We start from the raw sequence: 21,514 nt of genomic DNA, 5'->3' as shown, positions 1-21,514 counted from the left end.
TAAGCTCCTCCATTTAACTGCAGTTAATGGTATGTGAATTTGTATGCAAGTAAGTGAACTGTGGAAAAACTTGTGTTAAGAGTGAGAGAGCACATATCCTCATTTCCCTCAATACTATTATTCCTGGTCATCCTTGCTCTTCTCCTGAGAATAACAGAACATACTATTGTCCATTGCATTTCACCTACCAATTTTATCCCCCTTTCAAGCTAAACTCACTGTGTATGCTGGCTACAAGTGCTCTTTGGAGACCCTCTTCTTCATTTTCAAGATCCTCTCCCACTGCTCGCACTCAACTGAAAGCAGTTGCAGCCACCTCCACAGACCTCTCCCCACCAAAACTCAGATGAAGTACACTCTCTTCCTTCTGCCAAAGGTTTGGTTGCTGTGCTAAAGTAATAATTAGTCACTGCAGACTGATTCCTTCTAATGACAAGAGGAAAATATGCTTTGTAGATCAGTACTGCTGTACTCCTATATGCACTGCAAAACTGATCTCAAGAATCATCTTTGATAAAAAGAAACCTATTAAAAATTTACTCACTTTGAAAAGGAGTCCTCTGTCATCCCAAGCTTAAAACAAACAAAAAAAAGCATATTTGATTTGCCAGTCATCAGTTGTCACCTATTTCAAGTCATTGACCACATGTATTCTTTTTCAAACTAGCCACAAGAGTAAAAGCAGTAACTCCATACTGTTCTGAATCAAATTGCTAGTATTTGTTCACAGTTACCTTGTTCAAATACTCTGTTTTCATAAACTGCTTACTCATTTTTGAATAGCAGCCAAGAATATATTAGAGCTTGTTGCTGTTTTCTTTTTATGTGGAGGAGGAGGTGGAGAGAAGAAATAGTCTGAATTAAAAAATACTATAAATTTCAGGTTACAAATTTAAATTTTTAATTTTTTAATTTTTAATGAAAAACAACCTATAAAATTTTATCTACTCCTTTGACCTCTTTCTGGAAGATCTGAAGTCTCTATTTCTTCTGACTGCAAGTGTGTGATGAGTAACACCAACAGCACTAGTGATCTCCTGCCACAACCTGGCTGCTCTGCTCTGCATTACTGAAACACTGCAGTGCTACTGTCAGTCCTACCATGATGTAAATTAATCCTCACAACATGTTTTGTATATTATAAGCCCGAACAGCCTGAAATATATCCCAAAAAATGGAAGAGTGAGATCACTGCATAAGCTCCATCTCTCAATACAGTCTTCATGATGAGAGAACAAACAAGAGAAAACCTAGAATGCACAGTTTACATAGGTCTCAGAAAGGGGTGAATGAAAAACAAAAAGCAATAAACTGTTTCATAAGGTAATATTGCCGCACAGCATGCTTCTCAAATGGTGGAAACTTCTTTACCTTAGGGTCCTCTTATTTGTAAAGCCAATGCAGATGTATCTGCACAGCCAGATGTAACTCTCAGTCTGTTAGGCACTACAGGAGAAGTCAGCAGAGTCTCACTTTCCTAGCCCATTGATCTCAGTCAGTCAAACCACAGCCTTGTCTTCACTGCAGTAGCAGGCAAAAAAAAATGGTCTCTCCTTATAGGCTCTTGAACCTCCTGGTTTCTGTACTTGCTCTGTGAGAACAAGCTCTATCCATACCTGGCAAATGTACAGACAACCTAGCACAGTAAGAGTCTTGGTCACAACCCTCATTGGCCTGCATTTCTCTGAGACATGCTGACCTTTGTGATCACAACAAATCATACAAAAGCTGAAGCCTAACTATTCTCCAGCAGGAGAAACCAACTTCCCATGCACATGAGAACACTACAAATTTTCCTTTTCTACCATTCCAACAGTACTCAGCAGTCTTCTTCCAAATAAATCCCTACATGATCAGCAAAACTCACTAAATCTTTTTTTTCATTTAAAGGGGAAAAAAAATCCCAAGCAGAACTTTACTCCTGTTTAAAGAGAAACAACTTCAGCAGCTGCATGAAAAACTGTGCTTTTATTATGAATTTGCATCACTGGTGGCACTCTGTTAATATGGCAATAGGTGGCAGAACAACATTGTGAAGCGGACAGACTCAGAAGAAAAACTCTGAAACGAGAACCCAGAGGCAGACAAACAGGATAACATGTCAAAAAAAAAATCATGAGGATGGAGAATATAGTCTCCATCATCAAAACTTTAGTTTTTGACAAGGCAGTAGTCCGAAACCCAAAATTTATTTTATCTTTCCTTTTATCAACTTCATCCCTTCAATAACAGCCATTTGAATTCGTCAGCTAAGAAACCTAGCCAGTATTACTGTGATGGAAAATCATAATTCACTTCCATAAGTAATCCTGATTTCGTCATCTTAGCCACATTCATCTGGTAGCAGGTGGAGGGAAGTGGCCTGAAACACAGGTTAGATAAAACAAAACAGTTCCTACAGTTCTCACAAGGCAATAAAAAATTACCTAACCTGAATCAGGCAGAATACAAGGAACTGCAGAGTGGAGAGATCTGTGCAGGATTAGTGGAAGTGAAACAATCAATCTCAAAGAAAATCTTTACCTTTCTTGTTCTTCCACTGATGATTTCTACATCCTTTCAAAACGAGTTAGGGCATGAAAAGCTTGAATCTCTTGACACCTTTTACCACATGGGATTAAGTGAACTGAAGGAATCAGTACTGACAGTGTGTTTCTTCTCATGTCACAGTACTCCCACCTGTATCGTTCCAGTGGCCTGTAAAATCAGCAATTCTTCCCACTGATGCCTTTCACTTCCCCCCGTATTTAAGGTAAGATGGTTGAGAGGTTCAAAAAACAGTCATCTATAAGACAATTGTCAGAAGCAGCATAACTATTTTGGCTTCTGTTCTCCTATAGTAACTTCTCTTAGCAGCAACAAATTTAGTCATACAGTACCTTAAGCTATGGCTTAAACATATTACTGAGTGCAACTCCCCTGACCCCACACCAGAAACATCTCTCCCTACACATGCACTTGTTCTTTCAGAGTTCCTGAGGCACCCACTCTCTTGATTGCAGGGAGTTCCAAGTACACGTGTGGATCAGAAAAGGAAAGTGGTACTGAGAGGCATGGTTCTTCCCATAGCGCTTTTGTTGATGTTCACCACGCTTGCTTTCTTTTCTGTAACGTGTTCCACATTCCCTGACCCAAGCATAGTTCAAGCAGTGGAACGAGAAACACCAGTGGCATGTGTTTTCACTGTTTTATTCTAGTCCTGCCTAGAGCTGTTAGCTTGCAGGCTAGGAAAGGCCCTTACTAGCAAGAACTGCCATTACTAGCTGTGGAGCTGCACAGGGAGACAGCATTAACAAAGCCTTCTAGGCTCTCACACCCTTGGTACCTTAGCTTCTGCATTTGCTAAGTTTATCAACACATACAAAGCATTTAAGCCTACCAGATGAATTCCCCAGTTCATGCACTCAGATACAGCATCACAGAAAGAAATAGCTTACAAGTCTTAAATATACTGCAAATCTTTCCTTCATAGAGGCAAACTGAGCTGCTGACCAGGATAACTAAATTGACCACATTTCTCCTTGCAATGCTTCCTGTCTTGTGCAGAAACCTTGTGGTAGGTTACAGTCAAGGGAGGGCATAACTGGTAGTACCAGCTGGGTTGAAAGTACAGAGACACAGATTTACTCATTTTACTCCTCGGTTCTTGAATATTAACATCATAGGTACTCTGCTAGGTGAGAAATTCCACACAAGCAGTGGAAGAGCAACAATAGAATGTTTGTGTGAACAGACTCAAAGTCACAGGAACAGCTACTTAAAACCGTACCTTTTAAGCATATTATAGCTTCATTAACTCAGTAACTCATACCCAAGTTACCAGAAGAAATCTTATCTCTAAGCGCCCTAAATATTTAGTGATTTCATGACTAAATAATTATGTTCTGCCCATTCCAAGCATGGAACAATCTGATTCTTCACAAAATCAGAATTTTTTAACAATGAAAACTTTTTAAAAATTAGGAAAAAAAATAGGAAAAAAATCTGACATTTAACAAGCCTCATCTTAATATTTCTGGTTTGTTCAACCAGTTAGACCCTCTGAGGTACATGTTAAGGTCACATGTAAGGTCACATGTTCAAGGTTTGGCAAGCTTGTGACAAACAAAAATTTCAGAATCTAGTATCACTGATATTATTACCTAAAACAGATAAATAAACTGAGGATGAGCTTTCAATGTATTTAAAAGTAACCATAAAGAAGAACAATTTGACTCTTCTTTGCCCTCCGTAGGTATGACAAAACATTCACCATAGCACTGGTTTTTCACAACACAGTGAAAACTAACACAAGAACTTCTGCTATTGCTACAAGTCTTCCCACAGGTTTCAAACAGGGGTCTTAAATGGGAATAAAAAAAACCATAATGTACATCTCTCTCACAACTGATATCACATTCTTCTGCACAGCAGGAACCTAAATTAAATTCACAACACCAACTGTGATTCTTCCCTCTTTTAGGACCTGGACCTCTCCATGCTGTAGACTACTGCTTGTGTCAGACCCCAGTAATCATTATCAAGACTGAGTCATATACATTTGTTCCCTTTCAAGCTGGAAATAGAAATAATTTCTTCCTTTAAAAGGGTAGTGCTATTTTATCCAACAGCTAAGTGGCTTGGGCACACACTGATGTTGTGAAATGCACAAGCTGTACATCCACCCAAACCACAAAGGATTCAAACCCACACATCCTACCTCTGAGGGCCATGACCCCCATCTCGTGCTTTAGGAGGAAGGATAGTCTTAAGGGTTGTCTCTCTGTAAAGAGGAACTTGAGACTCACCAGACCAAAGAACTGCTATTCTGCAGCTCAGGTGAGGAGCTCACCTAATGGAGAAAAGACCTGGATGACACTCACACTCTACAGACCATGTCAGAAAATAAATGATAACTTAATTAACAGTGTTTGTGCAAGCCTAAGAGTGAGGTAAGTATCAAGTTGTTATCCCCTGCTGATGCAGATATACTGTCCAGCACATGCACACGTGAAACTTCTGGCACGTATGAGAGTTGAGCATGCAGGCACTGAAGTCCTAAGACCTCCTGGAGATCAGGGCTTCAGCTTTTTGTTGGCTTTGTCCATTCAGTAAAGAGAAAATAGCACTACATTCATAGGGATGATATGGGAAGACACTTTAAAGACTCACAAGTTTTCAGTTGTTACAATAGTGTGTATCATAAACGTTCTTAAATTAGTATTTCAGGGCAGCAGGGAGATTGGAAAAGAAGGCAGTTTCAAAAAAACAGTTAAAATTGGTTTCCATCACTGTAAATTCATGAAGCCCACTGCTAACATGTGTCATTGGACCTAGTGCATTTTCATCATTTAAAAAGAAGCACATTATTTCCTCTCTTGTTTAGCTCTTTGACAGTCCTGGAGAAGTTACTGATGTGGAAGCTTCATCAGCCTCCCAGCCATCCACTCTGCAAATAAACCCCTTGTGACATGTCCAAATCTTTTCACAGTCCACCTCTTGAAAACAAATTGCAGGAGCACCAAACCATAACTTACATTAGCCTTGCAGAATTTGTAGCTACGTTATTTTTTGGTTGGTTGGTTTTTCAAAACTCCTAGTTTCTGAAGCAGTGATTACCTGAGTGTGTCTGTTTCCTTCTTCAAGTAAAACTGTAGGATCCATGCTCATGGCTCTCTTTCAGGCTCAAAATAAAAAAAAAATAAATAACTAAATTTCTGACTTCTTTCACCCAGTCGTCTTAATTCAGGGCAATATTTGCTGGCTATCATTTTGTGCCAGGTACTGTGCAACATATGGAAAAAGAGAGTCCCTTCCCCACACTATCTATGTGCTAAAAAGAAAAAAGCAAGAACCATGGGGAGAGAGGAGTAATTGATGCCAAAAGACTCAGTGACCTACAACAATAACTAGTAAGTATATCACTGACTGAGTCTCAACACTGTTCCAAGACTATGCTTACCACCTTCTTAGAATTTATTTAAGTGCTACTAAGTATTACCAAAATGAAACAGATATTAGAACTTACTACCCTGAACACAGAAATGGATTTTAGCATTACTCAAGACCAGGAAAACCCAAACCACATCCTTGACAATAAGAGCAAATGACCATCAGCAAAGTCCACCTGAACTTACCTAGGAAAGCTGGACACTTTGTTAGTCAAGCCCTGTGTGAAAAGCCTTATCATTTCCAGTAACTAGCTTTGAATAATTGAGATAGTAGTGGCATTTTACTGAAATCCAGCCTACTGAACTCCCAAACAGTGCCAACTTGATTGACCATAAGGTTTATTTCACCTTTTTTTTTTGTTAAGAAATGCATACATCTGTATTCCCAACAAAACAACCTACTACAGGCACCCTAAAGGAAACATACACACATTTGTAAACTTATTTGACAACAGTTTACTACCACATATCTGAAGTCTATGATTCCTACTGTAAGGATAACAACTGGGCAAGATTGAATATGGTTACACATATTTGTAGAATAAAGTACTTTCAAAGGATTCATTTAAAACCTGCAGGCCACAAATACCAAATTACCACAGTGTGAAACTGAAATTTAGCAAAACTTGTTTAAAACACCCTACATCCTTTTTTGTATTAAACAGATTCCATTGGAGCTGAAAATAAGGGTGTAATCAACCCATTTAATTTTTGTCCATTTAAATCCTGACAGAAAAGTTTACTATTACATACATACAATGTATAAGTTCTCATCTGTGATAAACAGCATTTCAGTTATAGCCTTTATTCATCAAAACCCACAAGGAACTTGAAATCATACACCTGAGGACCTGAAAAGCAAAACGAAGAGTGACTAAGGCATCAAATGATGTAGTTATCATTTGGTCTGCAGTCTCTGACCGTAAGGATGAAAAAAACACATCAAAAAAAAAACTCCAGCAACTCTGCCTCACCCAGCAAGGAGCCCACGAAGATGACAATCTGCACGGTGGTGGTGAAGTGCCGGTAGCCCCGCTCCTCGCCGTGCTCCTCGCTCTCCACGGCCCCGGCCTCGCTGACGTTCCCGCCCTGCCACACCATCTGCTCGGCCGAGGCGTTCCTCATCTCCAGAGCTCTGGTGACAGCCTGGTACGGGGCATGGTCGCTTTCATTCCTCAACATCCAGCTTTTGTCGTACCCCATGGCGGAGTTCCTGCCCTCTCTGCTACCACCTAATAACCACAGGTTGTTGAGCCCTTCCCTTTAGCGAGTAAATGGTGCCCACCGGCAAAAAGGCGCTTCTAAGGATACAGCCCCTACTCTCGGAGGCATCTTCACCACATTCCTGTGTCCCGGGAAGCAGAGGCGGCTGTTCGCGTTTCCACCTCGTAAATCATGATAGCCAGTGAAGGAAAACAGAAAACAAGCCAGGCTTCTCCTTGCAATCAGCTCTCCCATATTTCTTGCTTCACACTGCCACAGGTCTCCTCAGCATGTTTTACCGCAATAAGCGAGAATGAGGGAATCACAGTACACAGAATCACAGCCCGCACCGCGGCTCATCCTCCCAACTCCGCCGAGGGTCGCGGCGCGCCCCCCGCGCACCAGGGCTCACTGCACACCAAAACTGGTCTGGAAAAGTTGAGGGAACAAAGCTCTTTCCCCCCACTCCACTCTCAGTGTTGGCGCTGCCTTTCCTCACAGCCCTGAGGGAGGAAAAACATGGTTTTCCCCCTGGCCCATCTATTCCAGCTCGCTCCTCCCGCGGTGAGGCACGGCTCGCCCCCCCCCCGCCCTTCCGCCTCCCTCCTGGCTCTGCGCGGCGCTGGACACCGCAAGGACCCTTACACAGCGTCCAGAGAGGTCAGTGACAGCTCAGTGGGTTCCACTGCGCTCCAGCTATTTCTCGGGGAAAATTAATTTGGTTTTGAATCCCAAGGCGGGGGGCGCTCGAGCCTCCAGTGAACCGAGAGGGTTCCGTACGATCCCTGCGCGCCCCGCTCTGAGCGCGCCCCGCACTGAGCGCGGCTGGCGGCGACACCCCGCTCGTTCGTGCGCCAACATCTCGGCCCGGGCGCCGAGCTGCTGCGCCCCCGCTACCCGCGGCCCCGCCAGCCCACAGTGCTGGCTGCCGCCAAGCCCCGCCGCGATCCCGCGGGAGGCGGTGGCCGGCGGGGCGGGCAGGACTAGCGGGGCAAAAGCCGCCGCGCTCCAGAGGGGCGGGCGCGCCGCCATCACGTGGCCGCCGCGCACGGCGGAGCCGCCATTTCGCTCGGTGGCTGGGAGCGTTTCTAAATCGGTATTTTAAAACAGGTCCGTAATTCTGAGGACAGGGTTTCAAAAGACGGTGCTGGATTCTAGTGTTGTTTGTTAAAATAGGTATTTTTAATATATAATTTGCCATTAAAGCTCCTCAGTAGATGCAATAAATTTGGGCTTTGACTGTGCAAAAGTTGTGCATCCATATAGCAGGTGGACATTCGCCTTTAATTTGAAGACTTAAGGAGGGTGGCTAGTTAAAAATCAAGACAATAAAGTTTTTTCAGCCACTGGCCAGCCAATCTGGAAATGCTCCAAGAAGAGGAGCTACCCATGAGTATGGTTCCTGCACAGCAAGGCTTCCTCAGGGACCCAACACCCACGAGATGTATTTCAGTGGCACACATCCTGTCACCTGTGATGTGAACTTGGGTGACACAGGACAGAGCTGGGTGGTGTGCTGTGGGTTCAAAGATGTTTGCTGACCACCACCCCATTCCACCACAGGTCCTGAAGGCTGTTGGCCAAACCTCTGCTTGCATCTCCGTGTATTTGGCCCCTGCCCTTTGCAGGCTCCACTCATTCCTCTGGGAGCATGAGTCTCCTAGCTCATTGCTCCAGCCTTTTTTCCAGTAATTGATGTCTCCTACTCACTCCCAGTGTGGCCCTAGGCTCAATCACCCTCTTACCCTTTTCTCTCACCTCAACTCATTCACCTCGTCCAACCAGTCCCATTTTTTCCTTGCTCTCCCCATGCAATAATCAGCAGCTTCCACCATGCTTTCCCCTCATCTTATTTTTCATTAGACACTCAAGTGGGCTCTTCCTCCTTCTGGACACATTATCTGTAACCAGAGCCTGACCTCCATCCCTTCACCTCCCAGCCACCTTCAAGGCACTGTTCCTCATATAAAGCAATCCCTTTCTTCAGCTCCTCCCTCAGGATGGGATGATGACTAAGACGCCAGGCAAGGGCTAATGCTTGCTATCTACAGCCTACACTGTGTACCCTCTATGTTGTCGTTGCATAGATCTGCATAGTTGACACTAAGAAAGGATGACTTGGCTAAATGAAAAGGTCCTGTGTAGATAGGATGGTCTCAGTTTGACTGGCAAATGGAACAGAAGAGAAGTAAGTTGTATGACCAGAACTTTGAAGGGTGCCATGGCCAGAAAAGAAATGTTGGCCTGGATTAAAGGTCATTTAAATATTAAAATGCATATACCTGTATATGCTAATAAGTTTAATGAAGTACATGCTACCACAGGAATGAATGTATTACGCAACTCTCCACTTAGATCATGCTATATGTAACATAGCAGGACCATAGCATAGATTGGAGGAGGGCAGACATTTCACCTGTTAGGAGAAAGACCCTGGAGACAGCCAACAGGCTATTCTGCTTTCCCTCCTCTCAACTGGGGATGCTGCCTTGATAAGCACGAATATTATTATTACCTAGATTAAAACAATATTATTAGAGATCTGTTACGGCTACTGCATTTATCAGTAGCAATTCCTACTCTGTATTTTTGTTGCTTCAATAAACTGCACTATTCATGAATTTGTGGTTGTGGAAGTTCCTGTTGAACACGGCCAGACATATAATGACAAATTGGTTATAGTCAGAATAAGCCCAGCTGTACCCAGCCCCTCTGATCTCTGGGGACAAGAGGGTTTATTTTGTGCCACACTTCTTGCTCTTAACACTCAGGACCCTTCCCCTCTCTCCTGCACTTCACCTAGGAAGACTGACCAACCCTCACTATGCCCATGGGGAAGTGAAAGCACATTCTCACACCTCACTTCATTAAATTTTAATAGCTAGAATTAAATTTTAGTGCTGTGACACATTATAGGTTTAATAATTTTGTCATAAATTTTGGAAGGGAAGCTTCTGTTCAGATGCAGTCTTGCACATCTTTAGGGCAGGTGGATGTTCACTGCATTCCAGTAAATCTATGGGGAGCATATGAGTACTTCCCTCAGTAATGTAATTCAATTCCGTTTATGCAGGTTTTCACAAGGTTAGCTAGCAGAGCCACAGCACTGAAAAAGGTTGTCTCTTCCCCTTCATTCATCAAATTTTCACACTTCTGCTGGGGTACAAGACTTTTTAAAATAAATTCTTAGAATGTTTTCATGATTATGTCATGATTATCTGCCTCTCTTCTTGGAAACAATGAGTCATTATAGAAAAAATTAAGAGGAAAAAAATAGCCTGAGGTAGACATCTGGTCTAGAATGTTTCATCCCAAACCGTTAAAATTTTGCCAAGTCACAAAGAATGGGAACAATTGGGCAGCTTTAACAATGCCTGACCCACCCATTGCTACACAGTGTAACACAGGAGAAGTTTCCCAGGTGCTGGGCTGTGTGCCCCACACCACATACTTAGGAAGTATAAACCTATAATTTCTGTTAAAGGAAATTTTACTTGCGTTTCTTAATTACTTACTGCATCACATCTTCTAATTGGCCATTCTTGCTGTGTCTCTGTGTGGGAGAGAAGATGAATCTGTGCCCTAGAAACTTTTATGTCTTGTCTTTAACACAGGGAAACTATTTATACAAATTGATAGATAAGCATACCCAACTGCACCAGAGGAAACTCCAGTGATCAGTTACAGTGCCCCAGGTCGCATTTGACTGAGCAAAAGGAGATCTCTCTTGCTGTTAGATAAACACTACACAGCTTTGGTCATGCATTTCCCACAAAAAACATGAGACAGAAAGACCTTGCCACTAAAGACAGGTTCCAGGAGTGGTAAGGAATAGAGAACAGCATCACAACAGTGATACAATTTAATACTCGGCTTTGGTTAGATACTAATGAACATTATTTAAGTGTGACTGAAAGATAAACACACACATGGAACAAGCTTTCAATTTCAGAAGGAAAATTGAGGGCTATAGAAACTGTTCATTAGCATAAGTCCCTCCTGAAGTGGTCTATAACAAAAAGTCTGTACTGGAAGGTCAGGGAGTAAAGTGAAAGTCACCAAAACTCCATTTATATATCTGGGTGCACGGTAGCAAGCTGCAGACTACTGTAACATTTTTCTTTGCCTGGGGATTACTCACCTAGTCAATAAGCTTGTATGTATTAATTTATTTGGGGTTTCTTTATTAAGATCCCAAAACTTACCGGAGGCTACATCTTGTGGCAGTCCTGTTCAGTAGTTACTACAAGAAGTGACCAAAGAAAGCACATTTTCTTCTTTGGTTACCACTGCTCTCCCGACAACCCCCAGCTTCCTCTCTCTGGCAAGTTCCACCAAGGAGACCCAGGGGCTGAGGGGTGTTCGCTGGGTCTGGCCTCACTTCGCATTTGCAGTTTAACTAGCAAAAGACTAAGGCTGCTTGCCCTCCACATGCTATTATTCACTAAAGCAATCGTCAGTGGAAATATTTTCATAGTTTTCACAGGAAGTTGTATCCCGTGTCAGCTCTACATTAAATCCATTCTGAATTTTGTGGTTACCTTTCCCTTTTGCAAATCTTTGTCAAAGTCTGTTAAAAAAAATCTGCACAGTAACTAGTCGTATTTGCTGCGTATCTCTGTATTATAGGTATAACTGGACGCTTATCCTGGGGGAGGTCAGGCTGGGCATTAGGAAAAGATTCTTCACCCAGAGAGTGGTTGGTCACTGGAACAGGCTCCCCAGGGAAGTGGTCATGGCACCAAGCCTCCCAGAGTTTAGTCACGGTTTAGTTTCAGGTAGTCCTGTGAGGAGCAGGGAATTGGTCTCGGTAATCCTTATGGGTCCCTTCCAACTCGATATATTCCTGGTGGGCGAACCACCGGCCCCCAGAGTCGCCCCCCCCCCCGGCTCCTCCTCCTCCCGCCGCCGCGGGGGCGGTGCCGGAGCGCGGCCCCGGCACCACTTCCAGGGGGGCAGCGCGGCGGTGCTGTCCGCGATGGCCGCCGCCCGCCCCCGCCGGGGCAGCTGACATGGCCCGGGCCAGCGGCGCGCAGCAGATGCCGGCGGAGACTGCCGGGGAGCCGCCGGAGAGCTACCAGCTGCGGCAGGAGAACGAGCTCCAGGTGCTGGAGTCGATTTACGGGCAGGACTTCCAGGATCTGCGGCAGAGCCAGGCCTGGAAGGTAGTGAGCGGGGCCCGCAGGGCGCGGATGCTGTGGGGGTGGAGCGGACCGGGTCGCTGTGCGGAGCGGGACTGGGGACGCGGCTGGCGCTGCCCCGGTGGTGCCGGTCCACGTCTTCCTTGAGGGGCGCGTCTCGCCTCCCCCCCAGCCCTGCAGCGGATCGCCCTTGCGATTAATCCTCAAGATAGAAGTGCTCGCACTATATGCAGTGCTGTGTTTATAAATTGCATTTTAATGAATTGTCAGGCTTTAAAAAAATTGCCTCTTAATTCATTGCTTAACCGACTAATTACGTACCTGCTTAATAAATTAATCGCATCGGTATATATGATGATTTTGCGTGGTTATTATATGCTGTGGTTTTCTCAGACTGTGGCTGTTTCCATGATAACTTGATACTTCAGCTTTCATTTTTATAGGTTTGGGGTTTTTTATTTACAACTAGTTAGTGCTCAGGGCTAGTACTCGCTACTCTCTTGCATTTAACTTTTGTGTCCACAACATCTAATTGATATTTTTTTCCAACTACGCTTTCGGCACTGTTTTTCCTGTACCTTGAGATACTGGTTACGCTGTTCTGTTCTCAAAGTTCACTTCTACTGTTGTTTCTTTTTACATTCTTTTGTGTTTAATTTCTACAAAATATATCATAGCCTCCGCTGTCTTTTTTTTCTGCCATAGATCTGAACTTAACATTTTTGCAGCAACTTTGTAACTTTTTTTCTTTTTTTTCATGGAGTTTGGTGAGAACACTCTTAATTATTTCTTGGGTTTTCAGAAGAATTGCAAACCTCACTCCTTATTAAAAGTCCTACCTGACGTCCTCTTGACTTGACCTGTTCTCTTCCTTGCTGGAAATGCAAATGGAAAATAGAGGGCATAGTTACCATGTGTTTCCTTATTTGTTTTTCCATGTAGTCTTGCTTCCCTATCAGTTTTTCATGTTATTAATGCCTGGGTTGTTTTGTTGTTTTTTTTGGTGTTTGTTTGGGGTTCTTTTTGTTTTGTGGTGTTTGTGTTTTTTTTAAATTCTAATTGAAAAGAAAAAGGTTAGAATGTTTATATGGCCATATTTTACTTTACTCTGGTTTCGAGTAGGTGATTTGAACAGGTTGGAGAGGGGGAAGACAATACTTGTTAGAATTCTGGTTTATGTCTAACCCCAAAATATAACTAGAAAAAAAATACTGTCCATTTCTTTGGCCACATAAAGTGTATATCAGTGTGACATTATGGTCTGTTGCCGTGTCAGAAAATAATGATTGGTGTTAGTGATCCAAACCAGAAAGAAACAATATTGGTTTTATAATAAATTTAATATGTGATATTCCATAAATAGCCTGTGTTTATTTAATTTTTTCCTCCTGCTGGTCTACAGTAAGCACAATACAAGAGTTTTGTTGTAGAACCTCATTTTTGCTTAGTCTGAATAATCTTTCTAATAACTGTAACTACGTTTATCTGAAGAAGTTGCAAAAATATTCTGGATAAACTGTGGTAATCAGTGGCCCAGTTCACTGTCATTGAGCAGTATCACTGCATTAACATATTTTTTTAGTTATTTGGATGGTCTAACCCATATCCTACTATAATATATGTTTAGAGTTGAATGTTTTCATTAAAACAAAACCTTTTCAATCTGAAGTTTTTGTTTTGCGTTTTAGGTGCGACAGCCTCCTGAAATTAATTTAGTTCTGCGTCCTCAGGGATTGACTGGTGCTAATGAAGTGTATGCCAAAGTTGACCTGTGGGTCAAGTGTCCACATACCTACCCTGATACGTGAGTGAACATTAAAATATAACCTCTTGTCTCTATTTTCCATAGTAAAGTGTAAGTTGAAAAAATATGTAGTTTTAGTCTTCAGTGTTACTCTGGCTTTCTGCATGTCAGTATTTATTAAACGTGTGGTACTTTATAATATGCAGCTCTAAACTTTGGCACCTGAATTGGATGTAGTCTTTTGTGCAATGGAGAATAATAGGGTCAGTGCAAGACTGCAGCCCCAATCTGTAGCTTGCAAATACATGAACACATGTTCCTATGCTAGTATCTTAGTGCCCTTCTTATACTTCAGCTTGTGACTCTTTCAGCTGACACGAACTGAATCTCCTTTTTTAAAGCCATCTGCTGTCTTAGTTGTGTCTGCTGTCCTGTTTTCTGCTGGATTAGTCTTTTGGAAGAGTCCTCCATAGAGAATGTGGAAGGAGTTGCAGGTGACAGCTTCCCCCAGGATTTTTGGTTGGCAATTGATTTCTGGGTTAAAAGTGTTGCTCTGTATCCAGTTTTCTTCCGTCCGTATGCCACTGATAGTGTCCAAAGCATAACTCCCTTCAGTCCATCCATTTATGCTGTGGCATGTATGGTGAACAAGGGAAGTGCTATTCCTTACTAAGTGATAGCTCAGTTATACCCTATAACAAAGGACATAACAGCTGAGATAGCATACCTACAGACACTTTGCTTGTTCACTTTATTTTAAATATTTTTTAAGTTTAGCTGATATTTATTTATTGCATATGTTTTTGGAGGTTTGTGAAAGCTGTATAGTGGTGATAAATAAATTTTAAACATCTGTTATGCTAGTAATATTTCAAAAGGCTTGTTAAGTAAATTACTATTGAATAGTTGAATTATAAGATTCTGCAGGGTTTCTTTGGTAGTTCTACTGTTAAGTGTAACCGACAGGTAATCTGCAGCCAGAAAATTTGACGGTAGAGAATATGAAACAGTATTTCTGGCTTTATGTTGTATATGTAATATTTATATTCTGTTTATTTGAGCATTGACTAATTGCCAAGTGACTACAAACTCCATTTCTTTTCCCTCACACACTGTTTTTATCAATATTCTGTTGCTTTTTCCAGTCAGTGTTTCTAATGAGGACTTTTATATGTTTATTGCTGTCCTTCAGAGTTCCTGAAATACAATTAAAAAATTCAAAAGGCTTGTCAAATGAGAAAATAAATGAACTAAAATCCAGATTAGCTGAACTGGCAAAACAGTGCCGTGGAGAGGTAAGAGCTTTTCACTTCCTTCCGGACCAAATAGTTCTAAAAATTTTTGGTATAATATAGTGGAATACATCCACATTGGAAGTATAAGTTGCATTGCTCTTAAGGAAAGAGGGACTGTCTTTCTTAAGAATGTTTCTAATTAATGAAAGTTCAGACTGTGGATGCTCTTAAAATCCAGTGCCTGTGTAAACAGTGCAAGCTTTATCCGTGTTCAAAGGTTCATGTTATTAGGTTTAGAGGTTCTGAGTTATTTCACGGTATGAAAAGCAATACTAACTCTTAAGAGCTTTCTGCACTTTTCAGATTAATTTGAATATTGTAAGAGGCCATACCTGTTTAAGCAAACAGCAGTTCCCTGGCGAGTTTTTTGAATGGGATCTTGTTCATCTAGCGCTGAACTGAAGGGCTGGAGACCTTTCTTCTAACACGAACTCAACACTTGACTTCTGTGGCTGTAGCACAATCACTCCATGCCATTGTGCCTTTTTTTCTACTGTGTTTAGGAATAGCAATACTTGAGTTTCTCCTGAATTGGATAAAAAGAGAAAGAGAAACATGAAGCATAGAACTTTTATCTATTTTAAGAAATTTTGTAAGTCCTCAGATATGTTTAGTATTTAAAATACATTTCCATTCTTGTTGAGGCTGAAGTGATTCAAAGAATTACTAGCAAGCAAAGAATCCTTGGTGAAAACAGTGTTTATGGTATGTTTCTTATTGCTGTTTGGAAATGTTGCAGGTGAACACATTTGAATAGCTCCATTTGACTTTTTAAAAGTGAGAAATACACAGCAGTGGATGTTATATGCTGAAATGGGATACTATTTTGCTTTCAATTTCCTAAGGCTGTCAACTTTAGAGGTTTGGCAAGGGCTGCCTGTCATTCAGTCTTGCCACATCAAGTCTTTTTTCCATTTGAATACTACTATTTTCATTGCCAATTTTTCTGGAGATACTTCAAAAATAACTGTTTTAGCCAGGTACTGTTTTGTTCATTCTGTTCAATAACCAAAAATTTCCTCAAATTTTTCAGTATCTTTGGAAACTGCTGCTGTGTTGCTTTTTTGAGTGAGTGTCATTTGGCCATGTGATGTACTTCTTTCAGGTGATGATATTTGAACTTGCCGACCATGTACAGTCATTTCTCAGTGAATATAATAAACCACCTTCCAAGTCTTTTCATGAAGAAATGCTAAAAAATCATCAAAAAGAACAAGAAAGATTAGCTCAGGAGGAATTGCGTAGGGCACAAGAAGTTAAGAGAAGAGAGGAGCAGGAGGTAAGAGAAGTCAAAGTATGAATAACCCTGTATTCTTAACATAATCATGATTTGAAAATCATTTTGCGTAGCGGTGCATTTTAGTGAATTATTAATTTGTCAGACCTGTCAGTATGACTTGACCAATATGCATTATATGAACTATCTATTGCTCTAATTGTAATATTTTAATGATGTACTTTTAACCCTGAGAAATCTTTATGCCTGAAACAAACCTAAATGTTGATTCCTGATGCTGTGAAAATTGCTTATCAAGAGGACCTTATACATTTGCTTACACTTGTGTATATAGTAAGTGCATTCCATCTTAAACTAGGAAGTATTAGCCATCCAGACAGGTAATCATACCTTCTTTCACCTGTTGGGTGACTGGAATGTTCTCTATGACAGACATCTCTACAGAGCAACAAATTTAATCTAAAGAGACCTGAGACTACCTACATCCTTCACTAGAAATGAGGTCTCACAGAGGCTAGTAGTGTGGAGTCTCCATACTGTGAGGAACATGAATAGAATAGCTCTGGTTTTGTTTTAGTTTATCCCTCTGTCTTTTTTGTGTATGAAATTTTATTGTTGGGTCTGGCAGAAGTCATTTGCCTATAATTCCATTCTCCTATATGCTGTTAACTTCCTTAGGAGAGCTATTTTGACTTCTCTTTTTTATTCTTGTGACATCCACAAATCCTCTTTAATACTTTTGAAAAATCATCATAGCTCTTTTTTTTAAACCAGGGTAAGATTTTAACAGTTGTATTGCATGTATTGTTCCATCTCTTAACAACACCAAAATTCATTTCAGCAACGTGAAATCCTTAACGAGATTCAGAGAAGGGAGGAAGAGAAAAGAGAAGAAAGAAAAAAGAAAGAGATTGCCAAACAGGTATTCTTTCTAAGCAGGCGTGCAAAAAAAACATTGCAATAAGTTCTTCCCAGAACTCTAATATATGCTTGTAAAAATTTGAGAGATTTACATGACTAAATTTTCCTGGACATCTTTTCTCATCCAGTGCTCCTAATAGATCTAGGTTAAAATAGGTTCTTGAGGATACAGGTTTTATTTCTAGAATATACTAGCATCTTAAGTGTACCAAGATACTTTCAAACACACATAGAAAAAAGTTGATATGTTAATGTTTCCAGTTTCTTTAGATTCTTGCTCGTGGGCAGTGCTGAAAGGTACTTTCTGAAATCTCAGCACTTTTTTCCTTGCCCTCACGTATACATTTATTATGAAAACATTACTTTAGTGATCTGGGTGCCTTCACAGAATAATAATTAAGTACTCACATATTTTGAAGATAGGAGTGGATTCTGTACTTATTTGGTGTCTTTCCTGATTTATAGGAACGTTTGGAAATAGCTGCTCTGACAAATCAAGAAAATTCTCACAGTAGAGACACTGCAGGATATAAAGTTGCTTCACGCTTAAATGGGAGCTGTTTGGAACATGGGGTGAACAGTAAACACCGACCAAATTCAACTGGACGCTCAAAGTATGTCAGTTTGCATGTAGATTTTTTAGATTTCGGAGTGCAATTTGAAGGCAAGGGAATAGTGTGTCATGTTCCTCTGTTCATTTTGGTCTCTTCCTCCCCTGCCCTTTCATTTGACATGGTTTAACTAATTCATGTGCTCTGGATAACTTTGGACCTTTCCAATTTTTAAGATCTGTATTCAACTCCTGGCTTTAAATACTGAGACCCAGTGCAGCATGATGTTGCTGCTAAAATACTGGATTTCTAATCAGACACGTATTTTTGCACTAATCCATCTTTGAAATTAATGGATATTATCATTGGATGAAAAAGTCTCTGAAAGCTAATCCTCTTGCAGAATTAATATATTTAGGGACTAGGACATGTGGCAATACTGTCTTTTTGAGTTGGAGAAAAATGTTCTGTTCACATTGCAGACGAGAACGACAGCTTTCTGTTAGTAATAATGAAGAACCACCCAGAAATTATGAAGTTTTGAACTTCAGCACAAGTGGTGCTGGACAACTTACTGTCCATAAAGGAAAATGTCTAGGTAAGCAAAATTACAATTGTAGCTTGAAATACTGGTTTTGAGACTGCCTGTTTTGGTTTTTTTGGGTGGTTTCTGTTAATGAAACTTCCCTGTCCGACCATCCAGGAGGCACTCTGGCAGTCGCTCTAGCACCACCTGGGCTGGGACTGAAGTGCCTTTGCAGCTACACACCCTACACTCACACAGTCAGACCAGGTTTCCTTAATGGCTCCACCCCAGGTTTCCCATGGCAGAGTCTCAGATGTCCAGATCATCAGAATAATTTAATCATGGTGCAATAACTAAATAACAAGATTGACAGCTAGAGCCTGTGCCTCCAAGGGGGGATCCCGAACAAAGGAATCTCTGGCCTTTTATACCCTCACAGTATAAGCATGGGAAAGTCTGGGGGTCTCGGCTCCTGCTGTCTCTGAGTGTGGGTCCATGGCTGGGCCAGGGATCCCTGTGCCCTTTGTCATGCAAAAGTTGGCAGGTCACAGGCTCTTGCCTCAGGCTCGGGCTCCTGCCCCCCAGAGCTCAACCTGCAGCTCCACTGCAGCTGCACACCCAGCTTCCTGCACTGAATGTATTCTTTAACAGTTTGCTTTGTTTGTTAACTTAATATTAACAGGTACAAGCAGCAAGGATAGAGAGAGTGCTATAGTGGATTGTGATATGTCACAATAAGAATGGGAGAGAGTAATAAGAAAAGTTAATTTGTGGTAAATGTCTCATGTTTTTCTAGACTATTTAAAATAAAAACTTGCTTCTCCAGGTACAATTACATAACTGAGTAGCCATAAAAAAATCAAACTACCCTCTCAGCATTTTATATTCTCGACATAACTAAATTAATACTGAAAACTATTTGCCTTTAAATTTAAATAGCTAGCTTGTCAGATATACGTGGCTACCAAGCAAGAAGTTGCATCACGTGTTAGCTTTCAGTAGCATGTGAAACTGCTGATAAGCACAGGGTTGGAAGGGCATACTTGCTCTCCTTCCATTGCTGCTGATAGCAATGGCATAAAAGCAGTGGGTTTAGCAAAAACAGTCACCCTTTCAGAGCTGAAAGGCCTCCATGAAGTGCCCCCATGAATGGACCATCATATGTTTTCACTGTTTGTTTTCAACACAGCTCTTCCTCAGTGAGGGGATGAACAGCCTAAAAGTCTCTGAAGCAAGGAGAATTTTATTATTTTGCAGTTCGAAGATGAACAATTATGTTACTGTGTGTAGAGTTTGGCATTTGCGAAGTAGGAAGGTTGTTCATGTATTAAAACTTGAAATTCTTTAAAATTTGCAGCAGTTTTTTCCCATGTAGTACTGCTTTCATTTGACTACTACTGCATAGCGTTCAGTCTCATCAGACCTGATACTTGCCATACCTACTGTATAGATATGGATATTGTTTAGTTGTAAGTAGATTTATATTTCTGAACTTTGGAAAACAGGCTTACTGGTATTTATTTAGCATTTGCAGGAGCTCTTGTCAAGTCCTCAGAAACAAAAGAAGCCATGTTCCTCTTCTCTCTCTTTATGTACAGGCAGGGATGAACAACTTGGTAAATCAGTTTACAATGCCTTAGAAATTCGCAGTGGAGATTTTGTTTTAATATATGAATGGGTTCTGCACTGGCAAAAAAAGATGGGAAGATTTCTTACAACACAGGAAATAGAAAAGATTGAGAAGTCTAAGAAACAGGTAATGCCTATGTTTTGCATTTGGCTTAATCAAGATTAGGTGAGGCTCAGTGTTTTTCTTGAGGCTGCTAGTCTATATTAAACTTGAGAGGGTGGTAATGAGCTTTAAAATGCTGATGTTTAGAGTATCTGCACAAAAGAAGATGAGTATATGGGGTATTCATATAAATGCAAGAAAGTGTGTTTGCAAGTATGCATAAATAAAATAATAAAATATTAAAATTCTGAAGAAAGAGGGAATCAAGCTTACCTGTCAGAAATCGATGCTGTACCTTCCCCTTGTGTACAATATTTCCTTTTTAGAAAAGAACGAGGATGTTATATATTTTGTACGTATTTTGTATATGTTATATATTTTAGTAGTGGTGTGTTCACAAGATATGACACAATGCATGTTATGTTGTGTTTCTCTACCAGCTTCAGGGTGCAGAAACAGAGTTCAGCTCACTGACGAAGCTAAGTCACCCAAACATAGTACATTATAAATGTATGAACCTTAAAGAACGGGACGATTCAATTGTGGTGGATATTTTAGTGGAGCACATAAGTGGTTGCAGCCTTTCTACGTACTTACACAAAGAGACTCCAGTTCCAGTTGAGCAGTTGCGCCATTATGTGACCCAGATCTTGTCAGCTCTCGACTACTTGCACAGTAATTCAGTAGTGCACAAAGTTCTTTGTGCTTCCAGTGTCCTGGTAGATGCTGAAGGCAACATCAAGGTGACAGACTACAGCATTTCCAAGCGCTTAGCTGATATCTGCAAAGCAGATGTTTTTGAGCAAACCAAAGTTCGTTTTAGTGAGGATGGTCTTCCCAACAAACCTGGAAAAAAAGGCGATGTATGGCGTCTGGGCTTGCTTCTGCTTTCACTCAGCCAGGGCCAAGTAACCAAGGAATTTCCAGTTGCTGTTCCTACCAATTTACCCGCTGACTTCCAAGACTTTCTGGGAAAGTATGTTTGTTGCATTCATGCATTTGTGTGTTTGTTTGTTTGTTTGTCTGTTTTAAAGATTTGAGCAGTTTTTTTAAAGAACAGCTAAGCCCTCCTGTGTTGCTAGTTGTAGATTTTAGAGATGAGGTTTGCTGTCTTATGGCTCAGGCTGCTAATTGGTTTTTGGGAGAGTGTCTGGTGCTCTCTTTTTCTCTGCTTTGCCACCGTGTGTCACTGTGAATTAGTCCTTCAGTCTGTCTTTACTTCTTATTCCCATCT

General features: G+C 41.2%; 2 protein-coding genes across 5 annotated transcripts in view; one reads left to right on the top strand and one right to left on the bottom strand.

Annotated features, from left to right (window-relative positions):
- GPR176 (G protein-coupled receptor 176) overlaps positions 1–7,996 on the bottom strand; it is a 35,238-nt gene extending 27,242 nt beyond the window's left edge. Inside the window, 1 exon segment of the mRNA XM_017829769.1 lies at positions 6,905–7,996. Within this exon segment, the coding sequence (XP_017685258.1) occupies positions 6,905–7,133 (229 nt within the window). The 5' untranslated portion in view covers positions 7,134–7,996.
- Positions 7,997–12,097: 4,101 nt separating this feature from the next.
- EIF2AK4 (eukaryotic translation initiation factor 2 alpha kinase 4) overlaps positions 12,098–21,514 on the top strand; it is a 37,141-nt gene continuing 27,724 nt past the window's right edge. For all 4 annotated transcript variants that reach the window (XR_001877174.1, XM_017829768.1, XM_017829767.1 and 1 more), the window contains exons 1-9: positions 12,098–12,298; positions 13,963–14,078; positions 15,211–15,313; positions 16,419–16,592; positions 17,392–17,472; positions 17,937–18,085; positions 18,505–18,620; positions 20,147–20,304; positions 20,721–21,256. Coding sequence is in view for 3 of the 4 variants with exons in the window: in XM_017829768.1 (XP_017685257.1) it covers positions 12,146–12,298; positions 13,963–14,078; positions 15,211–15,313; positions 16,419–16,592; positions 17,392–17,472; positions 17,937–18,085; positions 18,505–18,620; positions 20,147–20,304; positions 20,721–21,256 (1,586 nt within the window). In the remaining variant the exon portion in view is untranslated. The remainder of the gene's footprint in view (positions 12,299–13,962; positions 14,079–15,210; positions 15,314–16,418; positions 16,593–17,391; positions 17,473–17,936; positions 18,086–18,504; positions 18,621–20,146; positions 20,305–20,720; positions 21,257–21,514) is intronic.

Source organism: Lepidothrix coronata, unplaced genomic scaffold (assembly GCF_001604755.1).
Source record: "Lepidothrix coronata isolate B3197 unplaced genomic scaffold, Lepidothrix_coronata-1.0 Scaffold168, whole genome shotgun sequence".
NCBI classification, from domain to species: domain Eukaryota; kingdom Metazoa; phylum Chordata; class Aves; order Passeriformes; family Pipridae; genus Lepidothrix; species Lepidothrix coronata.
The sequence above is the reverse complement of the archived record's forward strand: the minus strand, read 5'-3'. Positions and strand labels throughout refer to the sequence as shown.